The 20,008-nt window shown below is 39.6% G+C and overlaps 2 protein-coding genes across 2 annotated transcripts in view; one reads left to right on the forward strand and one right to left on the reverse strand.

Moving 5' to 3' along the window:
- Positions 1-7,680, forward strand: part of LOC142142747 (actin-like protein 6A) — a 79,888-nt gene extending 72,208 nt beyond the window's left edge. Inside the window, exon 14 of the mRNA XM_075200578.1 lies at positions 7,143-7,680. Within this exon, the coding sequence (XP_075056679.1) occupies positions 7,143-7,223 (81 nt within the window). The 3' untranslated portion in view covers positions 7,224-7,680. The remainder of the gene's footprint in view (positions 1-7,142) is intronic.
- Positions 7,681-10,367: 2,687 nt separating this feature from the next.
- MRPL47 (mitochondrial ribosomal protein L47) lies at positions 10,368-19,929 on the reverse strand. The gene is made up of 7 exons (XM_075202171.1): positions 19,768-19,929; positions 17,588-17,733; positions 16,916-16,976; positions 12,962-13,058; positions 12,423-12,553; positions 10,722-10,817; positions 10,368-10,529 (listed from the first exon to the last, which is right to left on the reverse strand). The coding sequence occupies exons 1-7, from the start codon at positions 19,878-19,880 to the stop codon at positions 10,421-10,423; spliced, it is 753 nt and encodes a 250-aa protein (XP_075058272.1). The 5' UTR covers positions 19,881-19,929; the 3' UTR covers positions 10,368-10,420.
- Positions 19,930-20,008: the final 79 nt, after the last annotated feature.

Here is a 20,008-nt window from a genome sequence, read left to right on the forward strand (position 1 = left end):
CCTGTCCACTAGGGCTTACAATTTGATTCATCTATACAGAAGAGGGAAGGGAGCCTATACAGATACAATTAATGCTTCTCACTTACCTCTACAGAATAACATCCATATATTAGAACTGGAATGTGATTGGGTCTTGCCTATAGTGCTCACACAATCCTGCAACATTCAAAGAGAGCAGGGGATCCCACGCAGTAACTGTTAAAAGAACAAGTTACTTGAGCAACCCTGATTTTCATTCTCTTCGCTGGTATCAGTGATCCTCGGCGTCACCCTCCCAACTGACATCCTGATTGACTGACTGCAGCAGTTTCTGGTCCTTTATATAGTCTCATGATCATTTCATCATAATGGTCTCCATGGAAACTATGTCACCTGATCTGATGTCATAATAAGCTCTGACCTCATGTTACTGATAAGTGATGAAAGTATAACCAGAGGTGGTGGAGGGTGCAAGCCTAAAATATAAAAAGAAAAATCCCATTCATGTCATTTCTACATCAGTTTGATTCACGTCTCTCTTTTGAAACTGGTGGCGAAGGATCCATTTGCCCAATGAAAGATGGTTCTTCCTCCTGCAGTAGAGGTAGAAGGGCCAGAAGGAATATGTTATTCAATCAATCACGGACTGCTGCAGATCCAGGAGAGATCTGCAGTATCTGGTCCACTGGAAGGGCTGTGGTCCTGATGATCTTAGTATATTATTCTCCCTGCCTAACTCACAAATAGCTAGGTTCAGTTTTAATACCTCGATTGTAGAAAGTTGAGCCGTAGGGGATGTTCTTTTGCCAGATTATTTGTCTGTCAAAATTGCCATTATTCTTTGTAAATATAACTAAAGATTTGTTAAAAATAAATAAATAAAAAAATAATAATTGTGTGTAAATATGCCCATTATACTGTAAAAAGTCGTATTTTGCCCCAACACGCCCATAACGTATTTTGCTTACGCTTACAGCCATCCTCCTTTCCACTTCCGCCTTTTCAATCATAATGAGCCTCGAGGGGTCTTAAGGGCAAGATGCAGTTCAGTCTTCATATTGCCACAACCGTAACCAGTGCACACGCGCAGGAGTAAAAAGCGTATTATTCGCAGCAAACCACACTGTGTGTCCAAATCTACATTAAATCTGGATTAGAAACTATTAAAGATAAACTGTCATCTCTGAGCAATTTATTTGTGTACTTAAGAGGCACCAACAAAATATACCCTTATAAGTTAGCCCAACCATCACTCTTTCCGTGTCCCCAACCAGACTCATCTCCGTATCCCCAACAAAGCGAGTCTGGCAGGAGCCACCTTCGGTGGCGTATTTGCTGGACGAGCATCCATTTACCATATTTCAGCCTCTGCCCAGTTTCTCTATATTTTACTGTATATTTACTAAGAATCAAAACCGCCATCCAACAGACAGGACAGTTTTAATACCTGCTTCAGAATGGCTTGCTTGCTCAAACGTGCTGATTGAACTATTTTGTCATTGAGAATATAAAAGGAAGCACGATTGACATTTAAATTATTTGGGCAATCATTATGTATTGACTAAGGAGCAAAATTAATTTAATATTAACTTATGAGGGGGAAAATTTTTTTCATTATATTAAAGGGATACATTTATTTAATTATTATATTATTAGGGCAATATGTAAGTATAAATTGTGCAACATAAATAATATCCACGATTATCAATCAGCTAATAATATATATTCACATTTCCCACATAATATAATTCTAGAATAGTGTTCGTTTAAAAAAATATGAAACAAAAAAATTCCCACATAATTTACTATTAAATTATTTTGCCCCTTAATAAAAAAAATAATGATTGCCCAAATAAATTAAATGTCAAAGGGGATTCCTCTTATGTTCTGAATGCCACAATAGCTCAAACAGCAGCAGTCTGAACAATCTCACCTCTCACAAGCACCTCTTTCATTTTGGCCATTTGGATGGCGGTTTTGCAGCGTTTTTTTTTTTTTTAAAAGACCAGCTTAGTAAATCTGGCTGTTTATATGTTCATCATTATTGAAATCGGATGGCGAGTGGTAAAGTGGTAGTTTTGAAAAATGTAAATTCTGGCCGTTTTAAAGGCGGTTTGGGCTTTAGTAAATCCGGCAGTTTCAAAACCACTGGAAAAATAGTCAAAAAGCGGCGGTTTGAGCAAACCGCCCTTTAGTAAATCTAGTAATCTCAGAGTGCGTCCATTACTGCGACAGTCATTATGACACCCCTGGATTGGCGACAGAGATGGAATATCCTTAAACATAGATGCTGAGAGATAATGCAGATCTGCAATGGGGGGGGGGGGGGGGGGAAGAGTAGGGTACCGGGGTAAACACAGGATTTGTTGAAGCCAAAGTTTTTTTCTCATCAAATGTAAATTGGTTGTAAATATTTTTGTCACACAGACACTGGGACGTGCGTAAAGCTGTAAAGCTGTGTTATTGACATTGCTACCAATATCTGTAGGCTGCAAACCGATAACCAACCAAACTATAGGTAACACTACAGATGATAAAGATAAGTGTACATATTGATCCGAGGCTATAACAGTATTGATTCGTACAGTTATACTATCGTACAGAGAACATTACTGAGGGAGGATATTCTCTCCGGTGTATGCCATGCTGCATGAATATATTGTTTTATTAATGCCAGTTAAAAATTGTTACAGTTTTATTGATCTAGAAATATTGGATGCTACGAAGACATCCTGATTGCACGGGTTATCTCTAAGCGCTCCTGTTTCCTTCTACAGTCCAAAAACATACTGAAAGGTCTGACTACAATGGACCCGTGTGTGTGTGTTAGGGAATATAAACTGTAAGCTCCAATGTAACTGATGTGAATGACAAATATTCTCTGTATAAAGCTGCATAATCTGATTGGCACTATATAAAAAGAAGCGATGACACAATTCCCTGTACTTGGATGTTTCATGCAATGTCACTCTCCAAAGGCTGCAATTCTGGAGGCAATGTCTATATATCTGTATAAACATAGCAAACTACATCACAACTGACCAGTTTTGTGTTGTGATCAGTGAAACCATGAAAAAGCAGAGTAACGTGAGATTTTTGTATTAATGGTTTATCCTACATGAAGGATATTATACCTGTGTGTATATATATATATATATATATATATATATATATATATATATATATATGAGAGATGCTCACTGACCCCTGTGTTTTGGTTTTGGATCTGGATTAGCTTCAGGTTTTGGTTTTGCCAAAACCACCCTCGTGTGTTTTGTTAGCTATTTTTTTTTTTTTACAAAATTTCATTTTTTGGGGTAAAAAAATCACATAATTTATGTATTATTTTGTACCTACATTATTATTAACCTCACTATCACTAAATTCCAGTGATTGCCATTCAATTTTTACCATCTCACAGATCACAATATTTTCATACACTTTCAGCCTAAGACTGCAGCGACCTGGCTGGATGGTAAGCGTCAGAGCAATGACACAAACACACGGCAGTTCCTAGCACATCTAGAACACATTGGCACACAGCAGTGGCAGTATAGAAAAGTGGTGCAAGATGGAATTGTCCATGGATCATGAAACCAGTTATGGTTCATTTGATCGCTCCACCTGTTTCTTAGATAAGTGAGTAATTCTACAGCTAATACATGGCAACGAGCGCTGCCCTCCCCCCCACACCCTGGGATGCATGCTTCTATCAGACAGACACCAATCCAGGGTGCTAGACAATGCAGTAAAAAGGCATTGAAATTCCCAGCAAACACATTATGACCCTACACTTAGTAGTGGAAACTAAGAAAAAAAAGCCTGCAAAGACTTTTAGATTAATAAAAATGACCAAAGCAGCTCTTCTATAAGGGTGTATATTAGACCATACACTTATTAGTGCAAATTCAGAAAAATACCCATCCTCCTATTTCTACTCTATCACTTTGCCTGCTCTACTGTGACCTAACCCTTCTCTGTCCCTCTGTCAAATGGCCTTGAATGCCGTTGAGCCAGGAATTTATTGATTCCAAAACTCGCGAGCTCCGACGACGTTTTGCCTAGTTTTGGAACCCGAACAGGCGCGAGAGTACCCCAAAGTTCGGGTGGGTTCGGTCTAGGTCGCCCATCTCTAATATTTATATATATATATATATATATATATATATATATATATTCTCCATGGAAAAAAAACCTTACGGTTTAACATGTCGGATTAAGGTTCCTTACACACCATCTAAAATGTAAGAAAACTATTGAAACTCTTCCACTCAAACTCCAAAAAGCAATGAAATTACGACGATTAAGGCAGAAACCTTAATGGACATGTTACTTGCGCAATACAGACATGGTATGCCATCACATCCTGTGGTTAGCTGCAGATTCAGCACTATCATGGAGTGAGATTGCTGTCACTCACAAAATGGTGAAGCTGCTAATTCACAGATTTGTATGTTCACTGGAATACACACATGCAGTACTATTACATTTTGTTAGTTTAGATTTATCGTAGTTTAGGGCCTGCGTGTCTTAGAAAGAGACATTAGAGCAACTTCATAAAAAAGTAGAAGAGTTTCAATAGTTTTCTTACATTTTAGATGGTGTGTAAGGAACCTTAATCCGACATGTTAAACCGTAAGGTTTTTTGCCTATGGAAAATTTATATATATATATATTATGCAATACAGGTGAACCAGAGTGTGGCTTACTGCTGGAGGTGGCCCTTTTTAGCCATAATACCCTGGTAAGGCAGGAGTTACGGAATAAAACTGTTATTTTTCCTCTGGGCACATATATTATATACACATTGCAATACGGCCCTATTAGCTGCTGCCTTTACACGGAGTAAGTCTATATATTATTCTTGTGGCACCTATATAATGTAGTCCAAATATACCAGAGGGTCTCAGACCCCTGGGAGTCCCCTCCTTTTTAGGCATAATGGCATGTCAGAGAAAAATGTATAATATAAATATCCATTTTTATATATCTACATAATCACAGTATAGCAGGGGTTTACCAAGACTATATACTAGGTAATCCTCACAATAGCCACCAATCTCCAGGCTCTGAGATAAATTAGCTGATGCCCTGTGCAATAGGTAATTTACATTTACACTTGGTACAGGTATAGTATAACAGCAGAACCAGAGGGTCTTTTGCTTGTTATTGTTCCCTTTTCAGCCATAGTCTTAAATTACCAGATCAATAAAGTAAGGCTCTCTCTCTTTATAGTAGTCTGCTGGCTGAAGCAATAGAAAATTACCGAGTCTGTATACAAGGTATTACTATAACTAACACCACTCTCCCCAAAACCGAGTGTTACAGCATTGTATGTGGAGAAGATAAACACATTAAGACACTCTCAATCGTTTCACCATCGTTTTCAATAGGATTAGTATCAACGATACACTCAATACCAGCTGAGAGGCGGGCAGCAGCGTGTCTCCGTTTCCAATATGGCCACCGTACGCGCCATGAAGTTCATAGGGGGTAGAGGGGAATTTCCTCCCTCAATTCCTCCTGTTCCTGCTGCCTCCGCCGCCTATTGCCTGTAGCAATATGGCTGGCGCTGTGTGTCTGCACAACGCTAATTGTAATTGTGCCCAGGGTGCGTGTGCGGCTTCTGCAGACGTTCCGCCTCCTATTGAGTGCGGACGCTGCTGTGTCCACCCACTGCTCGTTTCAAGGGGTGAGACGCTGGGTGGGCCTGCCGGCAAGAGGGGGGCAGACGAGGAGCATTACAGCATCCTCCTGTCCGTTCTAGAGGTCTGCTGCGGCTGCAGTCGGCGGAACTCGCTATATAGGGTGAGCGATGCTTTTAAAGTTGCCACTGCTGGCCCCCTAAAAACAATAGCTGTGGCAGACCCTTAATAAAAGAATTGGTCCCCTCTTTGCTAGGGGATTTCCGGCAGAGGTGCTAGATAAGTGAGCCCAAGGCTTCTCTTACCTGCGCTGGGACCCAGAGTGAGCAGAGCTGTGTCCTACTCACTCTCCTGGGTCTTTGGAACGAGTCCCGCGCTGCACCTGAAAGGGGATTAAAATAAAAACGTGAAAAACCTAAAGACTAATACAAGTATAGGCAGGAGCCTATACCGAAGTGACCTATCTCCTAGGCACTTACAAAAAACTGAGGTCTGAGCTGGAGAGGAGGGGCATAGTAGGGGAGGAGGGGGAGGAACAAACAAGTTTATAAGTGCCTAAACTCCCAGTCCACCTACTATACCCCAATGTATCGCAGTGTCCCCCAATGGTAGGAAAGAGAAAGTGTTTATTTTTTTAATCTTTGAATGCCACTTCTACCCCTAAGAAGGTGGTACTTGGGGCATTGGGATGGTGAAACCTTTTCTTGGGGGTAAGGGCATGTGCACCACCATGGATGTGAAACCCTCCCATTTTGTGTACAGGTGGGCAGAGGCAATGTGATTTATTTTTCTTTTATACTGCTGGGGAGAACCTGTTGAATATTGATAGTGGACAAGACACCAGTTAGAATGATCTCAGATGGTGGCTTCATGCAATAGCAAGGATTTCCCAGACCTAACTACTCTCACATTAATGCTAACCCTGGGAATGTCCTGCTGTTGGATTAAGTTGCACCACTAACTGTAACCGATGTGTGTACTCCACCTATTGTTGTGCAGACTCCCACTCACATGCCAGTGCAATGCTTTGCCTGTTTGTGTTAGCCCCGCCTACTGTGACAGGTTCCACCTACCATTGTATGTTACAGTGTCCTTTCCTACCACCAAGGTGGTTATGGTGAACTAGTGTGCTAACCCCGCCTACAGTTCATCTGGTCCCATCTACATGAGGCCACTTCCACAGTTTTTCCTAGGGTCACTGAGTTCCAAATCTGCTCCTGCATCCAGTCTCGACAACTGAAGTGGCGCTGTGTTGTTGCCCATTGCCACAGAAGGAAAAATACGGAAAATGGAATCAAGCATAGAGAAGCTGTAATGTGTAGCTGTGTACAAAATATTAACAGAACAGTTTTTTGCTATGGGAACTAGAAGATAATGTAAGACCTTCTTCCCTCACTGTCAAAACATTTCTCATATCTAGAACTTATTTATACAATTATCACAAAAATATAGTAATGTATATAGAAAATACAGTTGGAGAGACAAAATAATTAGGGTGCTTATTGTTTATTCCTACAGGGAACCCTTCGAGAGGCATGGATTTCAAAACAGGAGTATGAAGAAGGAGGAAAGCAGTGTGTGGGAAGGAAATGTCCTTAGTCTCTTCCAGACCACCGCACTGTCCTTGTGCCCTTATCTGAAATAGCCTTACAGTGAGCAGGAAACCAATGGATGATTTATGTAGATCAATATACTTATACTATAGTACACAAAAAAATATCATAATTATCTTTTTAGCTAATACATTTGTGGTTTAATCAAAATAGATTTTTTATTTCCATTTTTAATAGTACTAGTTTTTACCCTCTGTGGTTGCAATCATTGCAGCATATAATGCCTGAAGAGTGGAGGCAGGGAGTACATTTGTGAAAGATAATTCACAAGTAACAAATGAAAATAAAATATTCGTATTCTGTAATTTTCACAATACAGTTTAGATAATGAAAGCTAACTGACAGATTGCTGTTGTTTACAGCACCTTTCTTTTAACTAACCTGTACCTTAGTTTTCCTGTATGTCCTTGTTTCTTGGCCAATTGAAACCACAATAAAGAAAATTCAAGAAATACTGCTTTTGTCTAATATCATTGGCACTCTTACTATAATCAAGCCTCTTTTTTTTTTCCCCCAACTTCTACAAAAAAAATACCCAGAGTCTACATTCAGCTACAACGCTATATATTCATACTAACAAATATAATACACATGTAGACAGAACAACAGTCTTGGTCCTTAGTTTTGTCATCAACACCCTCAAAAGTGCAGGTTTCTCAGATCTCCTGATTTACAGGTGAAAAGAAGAAGCCTGCTTGAATCTTGGTGGTACTGTCCGTAACTAATTAATACATCCGTGCTCTGGAAAGATGTGGAAAACGCACTGTTAGAACAGGGCTAAGAAACACTGTTCTAGTGAATAAAGACTGAAAAGACGACAAACTGCAAATTAAACCCCCTGCCCTTCCTCCACACGGTCAGCTTCTGTAATGATATAAGGGTGGAAGGAAGGATCCTATCGACAGTTAGAAATTAAAGCTGGCTCCTAAGTGAAAGAGATGCGCCCTTCCAAAGGAGCCAGCTATCATATTTAAATATGTGTCTGCTCTTCCACAGCTTACAAGTCATCACAGCAGCTGAGTAGCAGAGGTCCTCACTAATAGTACCAGGACACTGCATTGTGGTGGAAATCCCTCAAGAGAACCATGTGCGTCACAAGACCGGAACAACTCGTTTAATAGGCATTTCAGCAATAGAGCTGTGAAAGACGTCATCCGGTCAATCCAAATTAGTCTACCCACAATTCATGCACACACAGCAGAATTCTCCAGACTGAAGTTTACAAATGTGGGGATGTCGTTAACATTCTGATACTGGACTGAAGGGAATATGTGTATGTATGTTGGAGGGTAAAAAACGACAAAAACAACATAGAAACAAATCAACAGAATGTAAATTTCATTGAAGTAGAGATTTTATACAGAGCCATAACTAGGGTGGTGCGGGCGGTGCAGTCGCCCAGAGCGCAAGCCCAAGGGGGCGCAGCAGTCGCCCGCTACCTGGCTCTGTATCTTCTGTCTTCTACTTCCGCAGTGGAACGCATGTGCGTTCCACTTACAGGAAGTTCGGCATTTGGAACGCAAGTTCCACTGCGGAAGTAGAAGGCAGAAGACTCTCTCTCTCTCCTGTTTAAAAAGAAACCTATTCAATAAGACATTTGAGTACATATTTATTGTAAGTATTGCTGTCTGAAGCTTGTTATCCAAAGGAAAATGTTTTGCTTAGTGTATTATATTAGTCTGTGTGCAAATGAAAGTCCACATATACATGCAGCCACACGTGACCTCATAACCCATGCGTGCAACTCTGCTGGGAACTGAGAGATAGCTGTGTGATGACAACAGCACACTGCATAAAATAGAGAGCAGGAAGGGACTGGGGATTATACAGACGGCTATGATAGCATAGTTTGGAAGACTGTTGAAATGTACTGTGAATACTTGGATCATCCACTCTTCCAAATCATATTCCCATCCAAGCTGGATTGGAATATGATTTGGAAGAGTGTTTGAAAAATACATATATGCAGGACTGATGCAGGCTGCAAAGTAGTGTTTACCAATAATAGTGTTGTGACTTCAGTAGAAGGTAAACGCACATGCGTTCCACTGCAGAAGTAAAAGGCAGAAGAATATCTCTCTCTCAGTAGAACATGTCTATGAGACATCTAAAGCACACATTTCTTTACATGCCTTTTTACCCATTATCATAACTCATAAATGTGTACGGCCCCTGATTGTTATATATCCTATTTTTAAAGCGCTTTTCATTGATTTATTAATGTAAAAAGCAAAAGGGTGCAAGGTTAACACAATTTATGCAATAATATTTCTTCTATTCTAACGTGTGTATATGTGTATATATATATATATATATATATATATATATATATATATATATATTAGGTGAGAAATATTGAGAATTGACTTCTCCATAACCTACAAAGAATCACCAGAGTAATTCCTAAACTCTCCCTTTACTTACCTTATACACGGTAACTAGTGTGAGACACACCAGAGTTTATTTCAATCCCACCACAATATATATATCTATATCATGCAGTTGCAAATATGTGTAAAAGAATTCTTTGAGTAAAGTGCTAGCCACACCCCCGCATTATGGTGGCCACACCCACTTGGCAAATGTCACTCCCACTTAGATGGGGGGGCACCGGTGCCCTGTCTCGGCCAGGGCACTAAAATGTCTAGTTACGGCACTGATTTTATATATGGATATCGTAATAAGGGTTCTAATTAAATGTTCTTTCTATACACATGGGGAGAGTTTACCAGACAATGATCTGTCTATACACTTAGGCCTACGCTATACACACACAACAGTGCTGTGCAGTTACACTCTTCGTGTCAGTATTTCTAACCATCTATGGATCCAGCTACGCCTGTTGTCTTCTCCATCTGTTGGGAAGAAACACAACTTGAGGCGTTGCATCCCAACTATTGGAAGAGGATACAACAAATGTAGCGTATTTGGTAAACCAGCTGCTAAAAATTCCCTGAGAGTACTAAAGTACAGCAAGAGTGCCGAAAGTACTCCAGTGTAGCCTAGCCATTGTAAGTAAGGTGAAGAGAACAGTGTGCTGCCACTGTTGTACTCCTGTGTATGAAAGTCAAGCGTCATGTTTCATAGGCCTTTTTAGTATACAGAAAAAATAAATGTAACACCATTGTAGTTTAGGTACAAACGCTGAGCTATTTATTTCACAATTAATACAAACAATTTACTTTAAGATTTGCTAGCTATGTGTGGGAACCTCTTTTCCAGATCAAGTCGCTGCTTCTTTGCAGCATTACGTTGTCTTGCCTTAGCTCGCTGCTCCTTCTCTATCTTCAACCTGAAAGAAACGCACCTGGATGATCAGCAACGTCTCCACTTATAACATAAGGAACGCTGCACAATCACATTATATGTATAGTTATAATGTATAGTTACGTTTCTAGTAAGGCCTATACAACAATGCACAGTGGCACACCCCTTGTCATATTAACAACAGTCTTAATACATTTTGTGTCTTACTAAATCTTACCTGACATAATGATCAACATATGGCAAAGCAAAAAACTTCTTTTTCATGTGACGTCTGTTCATGTACCAAGGAATTGGCCATTCATTTAATTTATGCCTGCAAAGAGGAAATACAAGTGACAAAATGTTGTTATAGCTATTCACCCCAACCGAAATGCAAATAGTTTTACATAAAGTATTAGGAAACATTATTAAATTCCATCTTTCCATGGATGGTAATTAATGAAAACCCTTTATCACTAGGAAATACATAGATGTATATGTGGCACCACATATTTTTAATTAACACAACTAAATAAATTGATCATCTGTATTTCGGCTTTGTTCTCCTCCCCTAAAAAATGCTGACAAAAAGACCAACACAGTACAGGTAAAGGGAAAGCCTCTAAAACGTTTACCTGGAACTTGAGGACTGAGCTGTAAAAATAGGCCTACTGAAGGCCTTTAGATGAAACTAAAGCTGATTACAAGGTGCCAGCTTGATAGGCTGCAGGGGAGGGCAAACTTTAGTGTTTTCCCTTTTATTGATTGCCAAAGCATCCATCCCATGAAGAAAACCAAAACAGTTTTTTTACCGAAATCACTGACAGGCTATAAGAAGGATATTGGCAATTACCATTTTCTGTGGTTTGTGTCTTCAGGCTGCTATAAATGAATTAGAATTCTGCAGTTTCCACAGTGTCATGTGACTACCATGGCAACAAGTCTGATTGTGTGACTGGTAGATTAATTATATTTATGCAGGCTGTGCAAATGCTATCTCCTCCTACCCACAGGAAGGATTTCAGTGTTACAGGTGGAGAGAGAGGACTTAAAAGCAACGGTACTAGATCACTTGACGTAATTATAACCACAGGCAGTGACCAAATAGGTGTTATCATACACGTCAGGTATGACAGTGTACAGCTCTACCATCAGCTGTATCAGAAGATACAGGTTGAGAAAGTAGCAGGTATGGGGAGAGTACTAATTTGGTTTCCTTCTGAGCACTTAACTTAACATTACCACTACAGTTCACCCATTGGACCCTACTAATAATGCCCATATTACTGGGCATTACCAAATACTTGGCACTTTATTGGCCAATACTACTAATGGACATCCAACTATATATTACCAAATAATATATCCCCAATTGTATCCCTTTTAATGTACAGGTAATGAAATTATTACCATGACGTTACATTTATCTACACTGAACCTCATCTGCCATTTCTGTTCCCAACTTAACAATTTACTCATTTACCCACTCAACTGGAAGCTGCAGAAATATGGGAGTAGCCAATGGCTGCTTTAATATTGGTGACTAATAATGTCCCTGATTGACAGTAGTCACACACTTTTCCCATCAACAGCTATAATTGTTATTCTGCTACCTTATTTATCAACTGTCCCCGGCACTTCTGACGTGTCATTGTATGTGATTTGTCTCTATCACCATACCCCTAATGTACAGTGCTGCAAATATATGTCAGCACTTAAATTACAATAATAATAACTTCAGCATGATAACAACCCTCTGCTACTGATCCCCCAGATAAGTATGTATGTAAATATATCCCCCTAGTTCCAGTGCTTTTTTATCTTATGTATCAATCTGTGTGTAATTAAATTAACTGCTTTGCCAAGTTTACAATTTACTTGCTTGTAAAAACTGATCAGATTAGTTTGACATGAAAGTGATACTAATAAAATCTTATACCATGTTGTTTCCCCAAAGCAGTCCGTTCTCCATTCCCCTGGTCTTGCCTTTTCCTGACCAGTCTGCAGGAGCCGAAGAGCACTTTCTCTTTCGGTAACGACTCTGTCTAGGTTCTCCATAGATTTGGTCACCTGAAGCACATATTAAAACATTCAGTAGATGTAATTGGCAGAAATGAGTGTGGATGTTCCTTTACTGCTTACTTGGACTTAACGTGTTCAGAAAAATATAGCACATGGTATTATAAACGTTTATTACTAATCTGCCATTACACAATAGCTACCAAACATCTCTTAGATGACCCATCAAAAACATTTTTAAAATAAGTAATTCCTATTGTAGATATAAAACAAATTATAGCCAAGCCCTTGGATAGCAGTCATCTGTGTCTGAAGGAAAGGTTTAAGTGGAAGAGGCAGTCTACCCAGAACTTTCCATATAGGTCACATCACAAATATGTTGAGATGAGGGAGGGGAATGCGTTATTTGCTCTATCATATTTATAAAGTCATATAATGTCATTACAGTCATGTTAATACCTTGTACAGCCGCTCAGGGCTTGGCATGGCTACACGTTGTCGCTTCGATTCCTGCTCTAAACTCAGCAGCATGTTCTTCTCTTTCAGTAACACATACCTGAAGAAAACATAACATTACTGTATTTACAATAACTTCCAGTTATGATATTGTGGCAAATGAACAAAATAAAAACATATCTTTAATGGGTATTAGAGGAAAAATACAAGGTATTTCTAACCAATGTATAAGCAAACCGCTCACCAAAACGTTCCTGAAAAAAAGAACCAAAGGCTCAGACAGCCACAGACAACTAGACACCACTGGACTTAAAGGAACATTGTACAAAATGTACAGTACATATAAGAGTCTGGGTGCCACATCAAAGGGTAAAAACTTGAGGAAAGTATGTATGTTATTCTGCGATCAAAACAAATTAAAGAACAGTGGAATCCACGTTCTTATAGGAAGCAGAAAAACTATTGAAAAAACATTGCTGAAAAAAGTTCTTGAGAAAGTGAAGCCAGTAAGAAGACAATGCTAGGCAGGATCCTCCCACGTGAGCTGTGTATCATCCAATTGCTTCCACATTGTAAATTAATATTTAATAAAAGTCAAGTTTATATTTAAAGCCAGATGAGTGTAATGACATAAAGCAAAGCTTCCACGTGAAAGTAGGAAACATGAAGCTAGAAGCAGCTTCTCTGAACACTCCAGACAGGTAAGAAATGACCTGCAGTGTTCCCTGCCCACCCCCCCCAACTTTCCCCTAATGCTCTCATGATGGTTTCTGCCACACCACTCTTCAATTTTCTCTTTTCTCTTTCTTCCATCTTTGTTTCCTTCACTTTTCTCTTCTCCTGTCCATTTTTTCTCCTCTTTTCTCAGTTTCACAAATTTTGCTCACCTCTTTTCCTTTCTCTCTCTGAGACTTTCTTAATACATGCAAACCTACCGGTTACTCTATTCTCTTTTTCACATGGACTCAGAGTATTGTCCGTCCATTGATTGAAGCAATCCTTTAATTGTGTATATTATTTCACTTGCAAATGTTTCTATTTTCTGTTATTTTATACGCTGGACTGTTAATAAAAACTTTTTTTGAAAAAAATAAATGACTTACAGTGTCAATTGGCTCATCTTAGAAAGTATACTAATTTAATGACTGTATTGTATATGAATTTCTTAATTGATTTTTGTCTATAATAATATTTTTTAATGATTAACCTTATTTGCAAATAACAATTATACTTTTCATTGTTCCGGTACAGCCCCAATTGTCCATTACATAGCCCAAAGCAACCCATTGTCCCTTCTATGTAGAGCCCTCCATAATAAGCATCCCCGTTGAACACTATATAATGCAGCCCTCAAGCAGTAATTAACCTGCAACTTCTGTCCATTTATCTATTGCTGCTGTCAACATAGTTCACAGGTGATTAGATCCAGGCACAGCCTTACAAGCAGCCTATAGCAGTAGGTTCATCCAATTAGTGAAAATACTGTTTTGTTTGTTTTTTTAAACTCTTTATTTTCAACAACAAGAATTCCATAAAGTACAAATAAGGAGCATTGAAGAATTATAAATGAAACAAATCAACAATCAAATACCATACAATAAACCATACATAGTCCTTTTAGTCCACCTCAGTGGGCATATAAAGAGAAGGGAGATATGTCAACAATTATTTACTTTCTTACATTAGAGAGCCATGTCGTTGGTGTTTTTTCTATATATTTTGTTCCTTAAGAGGGAAAGAAGAAAATAGGAGGGGGAAGAAGGAGAAGGGGGGGGGGGGGGGGGGGGGAGAAAAAGGGGAGGAAAAGGAAAGAGAAAAGTTAAAGGGGGGGAAAAAAAGTAGGAGAGGATCAGTGCGGCCCCAAGAGAAGATGTGTCCCACACACCAATCTCCCGAGAACACAAAGAAACCAGAAAAAACACCTTGGGATGTCTCGGATCCGTCCCCGAGGAGACTTTTAAGTACGCAACTCCTGCGAAAAAAGATCAGAGAAAATGTAAAACTCACAAGATATAAACGTAAGGAGCCCCTCACTGTGTGGCAGGCATTGAGGTCTGGTGGAAGGAGTACCAGGGATCACACACTTTGTGGAAGTGTGGGATCTTATCGCGGAGGAGACTAGTAACATACTCCATTGATGCCATGTACCAGACCTGAGAGACTATGCTTTGGAGGCTCGAAGGGCGGGGGAACTTCCAGTCTTTGGCTATTAGCATGTGTCGCAGCACAGACATGTTGTGCCAGCTTATACCAGTATTTATTGAGAGATTTGACAGGAGAGAACAATAGCATAACCAGCAGGTCCGGGAGCACCTCAACATCTAATATGTTGGTGATAAAAGCAGAAATCTGGGACCATAAGACCATATATGATAGAAAGATCCCACATCCCCACAGGCCCTCCAGCACAGATCCGACGTACCAGGACAAATTTTATGTAGTCTCGTAGGCACCATATACCACCTTGTGTAAACTTTATAGGTTCTCTCTCTAATCGATGTGTTAATGGAATCTTGGAGATCCTAAGCCTGAGCTGGGACCATCCCTCCTGATCCAGATTTTTCGAGTATCAAGCTCCCATGCGGACTTGAATGGTTCATTTAGATAGGTTACAGGATTCAAATAAGCGTGATAAACAAGAGAAATCAATCCTGAAGCCCCTCTTTGGTATATACAACTCCTCTCAAAAGGTGTGGGCTTCCGTAGTTTGGATGTTCTGCATTGGGCTTGTACGAAGCCTCTTATTTGAATGTAAGCAAAGTACAAGGATGAAGGAAGATATGTTTTCTCTCTCAGGTCCAAGAGAGTATGAGTAACAAATTCCCCTAATATGTGGATAAACTGAGTGATGCCAGCTTTCTGCCACGATGAGGAGTATGAGTTGGAATTGTCTGCAGGGAAATCTGGATGGCGCCAAAGCGGCGTGAGAGGTGAGGGGAATGAGGCGAGACCCCATCTTTTATGTAATTTGTCCCAGATGTCGAGTGTGAATTGTATAGTAGGGCGAGAATAAACTGAGGCCAGCCTTTGACTACGGGGGGTCCCAGGGGAGAAAGTATGAGCTGGTGTGAGTGCGTACTCTAGATCGACCCATCTCTTTACCTTCGGGGCCGACTGCCAGGAGATGATATGGCTGAGGTTGACCGCATGGTAGTAGCGGTCGAAGAGCGGAAGACCATACCCCCCGGAATGGGTGGACTTGGCTAAGCAAGATCGTTTGAGCCTCGATTTTTTCCAAATACGTGCCCGAGACTGGTATAGGTAGTGTTTGGAACAGGTATAAAACTTTTTGAAGCAACGGGGCTTCCGATTTAGATTTATTTTATAATCCGACAGGGCTCCATATTCTGCGAACTCCTCAAGCAAATTGAGAAGCGAGATTAGGGGGTTAGAAAGCGTCAACAAGACGTCGTCAGCAAATCAAATACAGCTTTTTAACTGAACCTGGGATCCAAGCACCTGCAAGTCAAAGTTGTGTCAATACAAGCGGCAGGGGAAGAATGATCAGCAAAGCATAGAGATGGTGAATGCAAATAGAAGGCCTGTGACTCAAGCCTGGTCAGAGTTCCAAGCACTACTGAATGCTCAAAGAATGAAAAAGGTGACGTTCTTGTGGGTGTAAACTTTCCAAATTATTCAGCTTACAGAGAACATCTAAGGCAAAACATTGATTGCCCCAAGCATCATGGAACATGATAGAACACCTATACAGTATTCCCATTTTCTGTGTGTTTTGACTAAACTCCCATTAAAAGACTTGGCAAAACATAATGATGCAAAATGAGTAACCAGAGTATATTTTTTTTTACAAAACTCATTGTTTCTTTAAAATGGAAATGGATTGCCCAAGAACTTGACTTAACTGATGCCAATTGCTTTCCTCTAGCTGTCAATATTATAATTGGCTGTCATTGGTTTAATATCCTGTGTTGAAGTGGCATAGCTTGCATTACTAACCAAAGTTTATGTAAATCTTCACTACTCTTCCCTCTCAGCTGGCCAAGAGTCCAGGCATCTCCTGTTAACATAAAAAAGACAAAGTTGTAGGCTAGTGATGTTATTTATAAAAATTCTTACACATAAATCAAATCGTGGTGGTATCATTTTAATTTTGTAAGAGTAAAATTAATTTATGTACAGTTGATGCATTGTGCAACAAGGGAAGACATAGTACACAAAACAATGCCAATATCAAACAAACTACATACAGTACTGGATCAAGAGATGGTGGTTTACACACAATAAATAGAACAATAGTTGCACAGAAAACTGGTTTACAATCTGCTGTGAGCAAAATACACATGTTAATAATAGAAATGGACTAAAATTGAATTTTATACTGATAAAAAAGGACAACAATATTGATATATTATATACAGGTATAAGAGTTCTTAGCCATAAACCCATTTTCTGTACAGATCTATAAATTAGAGAAAGAGAATGGCAAAGGAAAGACAGAGGTAATTCTTACATTTAATTTAGTATATTTTAGGCAAAGAACTCCTAAAAAACTCCAAATAAACCCCAAACCCTTATCCCTAAGACTGAAATAACGAATTATACATACTACTATAAAAAAAAGCATCTGATATAATAAAACAAAATTGGAAAAAAATTATATTAACCGACCAGACTTCACAGATGTTTCTCCCCAATTCTTTGGGTTATCAAAGAACTCCTCAAGTCCTCTTCGTGTTGCTGATGAATGAAAAGCTGCGCACCGCTGCCGAGAAGCACTCTCTGCTGTTCTTTTATCCAAACCACTGAGAATGATACTGAAAAAAAAAAGTGTCAAGAGATTTTGTTTTATAATGTTGATAACTGAAAGCCAATATAACCCATATGTTATAATAAATCAAAAGCATTACAAACCTAGCACACTCATGTCCTACTCACAAAGACTCATTCCTGTATTAGCTCAGTCCCATTTCTGATGACATTAGTACAATGCCTGCATTCTTGGATTTCCCCCCACAAGTAGAATGCATGTTGGTTGACATTATTTGTAAAATTTCTAGCGACACATATAAATAGGGCTCTCCTAACAACAGCACATCGTATTCCTGCCGTTTGCAAGATGCTCAACATCTGGTGACTCGGTAAAGGTAATTTTCTCCTGCTGAAGTTTGAATTTTAGTGCTCTCAATGAAGGACACTCCCTTGACCCCAATGTATAATAGAGCAGGCTGCATCCAAAATACACCGTCACGCCACAAATGTTTCAGAAATGGATATCCGATCAGTGAAACAAACAAGTTCATGTCTTAGAGTAAAGACTGGGTACACACTATACAAAAATTTCTCCCGATGAGCTATCCTGAACGAGTTTACCAATGATTAAAAAACAAAAAAAACCTGATCAGCATGCCGATTCATGTGTACACACTAAACAGGTTTAACAATATTTCACTTCAGATCTGTGTCCGGCACACTGCATAGAGATCTATGGACACTGTCGGTCATGAGTGCATACACACTGCAGAATTGGAAGGACATTGTTCCATCACTGAACAAAATTTTTAGTCCAGTTTAAAAATTCAAATGATACAATGTGCTTTGGAACGATAATCCTCCATCATTGGAACGTACACACTAATGCGATATCTGGCCAAACAGTCGTTTATCGCGTGACTGGCCCAATAATCGGCTTAAAACCTTGTAGTATGTACCCAGCCTAACTGTTCACCGATTTGTAGCTCAGGAAAAGCCATTAAAAAATAAGGAATATGCCAACCTTAAGGTTAATTATTTTGTATTAAGCAGCAACACCATTTTCAATAAGAAACAAAACCCTACGATTCATCCTAGCCCTCTGCAAAGTATTGGAATACTGTAGAGGAGTGTTTCTGAAATTCATTCCTCAGAGACCACCAGAACTGCATGCTTTTCAGGTGTCCTCACAGAACCACAAGTGGAATAATTAGTACCACCTATGGGTAAAGGGATAACTTTAAAGAATACACATATAATCCTGCTAATCAGTCTCATGAATCATTTCAAACATGACACAGATCATATGTCAAATAAACTAAAACATTAGTAGCTATACTAAGGCAAGGAGCTAGTGTGTCAAAGGTAACAGGCATTCCCATCAGCTGGGTTGAGGAAGTTCTGTGGGCCTATGTGGCTCCCCTTTGCAGAACTATTGAAAGTCCCTGACGATCCCAATTCTGAGCGATGGTGCTGCCGAAGGGCCAAGTATATAGTTGCTAACTGGTTAGGGTAAAAGCTGACAATGGTTTATCATAATAACACCAACTTAGATGTGTGGCAATCCTACACCAGACAACCAGCTTAAATACGGTTTTGCATTGATAACAATATTCACCCATTATTACAACCATCCCAAATATGCTGAATACTGATAAGATCAAGAAGATTTTACATATATATTGGAGTGTTAGTGGTGCCTCTTTTAATAGCCATTTTAGATTTAATATCCTTTAAAACAGTCTCCCAGCAAATGTGATTTGAAACTACACTAAAACACTATGGAAAATGCAACACAAATACAAACTAAAAGTGTAGTACAACAGACACAAAATTCATATGGGAAAAAATAAAACATGCCTTAAATGATCAGACATACTGAAAGAAATTATGCTAAATGATTCCCAGTGACTGCACACAGCAGTGTCTTGGCCTCTGAGGACAGTCAGTGGGATACAGATGAAGAATACTTTAGACTGAAGAGGAAGATGATGGGCAGTGAGGCAGGTGAAGGTTACACCCTGTATCATAGTGCTAGTAACACTGTTACAGCAGCAGCTGCTCTCACTGGGTGATCGCCATGTCACATCTCTTCCTACCTGGGGAGGCTTCCTAGTGTCCTCACGGAGAGCGGCGCAGATATAGAACACAGGTGTCTACCACCAGACAGTAATCCTCTGACTGCGGAGGCCGCCATCTTGGCGAGACGCATCTCCCACAATGCTCTGAGACAGGAAGTATCTGTCAGATGTGTACATACACTATGGTTGTGTCTGGCGAACACTTACGAGAGGTTATTTATGTATTAGAGGCAGTGAGGACAGACCAGTAGTACGATGG

This window comes from Mixophyes fleayi, chromosome 3, assembly GCF_038048845.1.
Source record: "Mixophyes fleayi isolate aMixFle1 chromosome 3, aMixFle1.hap1, whole genome shotgun sequence".
Taxonomy (NCBI): Eukaryota; Metazoa; Chordata; class Amphibia; order Anura; family Limnodynastidae; genus Mixophyes; species Mixophyes fleayi.

What these genes read in the sequence shown, in the direction of transcription:
- MRPL47 (XM_075202171.1), bottom strand. Translation starts at nt 19,880, where the DNA reads ATGCGTCTCGCCAAGATGGCGGCCTCCGCAGTCAGAGGATTACTGTCT. An exon ending in AGAAACATCTGTGAAGTCTG is followed by an intron (nt 16,977 to 17,587) that starts GTCGGTTAATAT and finishes TTATGTTAACAG; the next exon opens with GAGATGCCTGGACTCTTGGC. An exon ending in GCCCTGAGCGGCTGTACAAG is followed by an intron (nt 12,554 to 12,961) that starts GTATTAACATGA and finishes TATGTGCTTCAG; the next exon opens with GTGACCAAATCTATGGAGAA.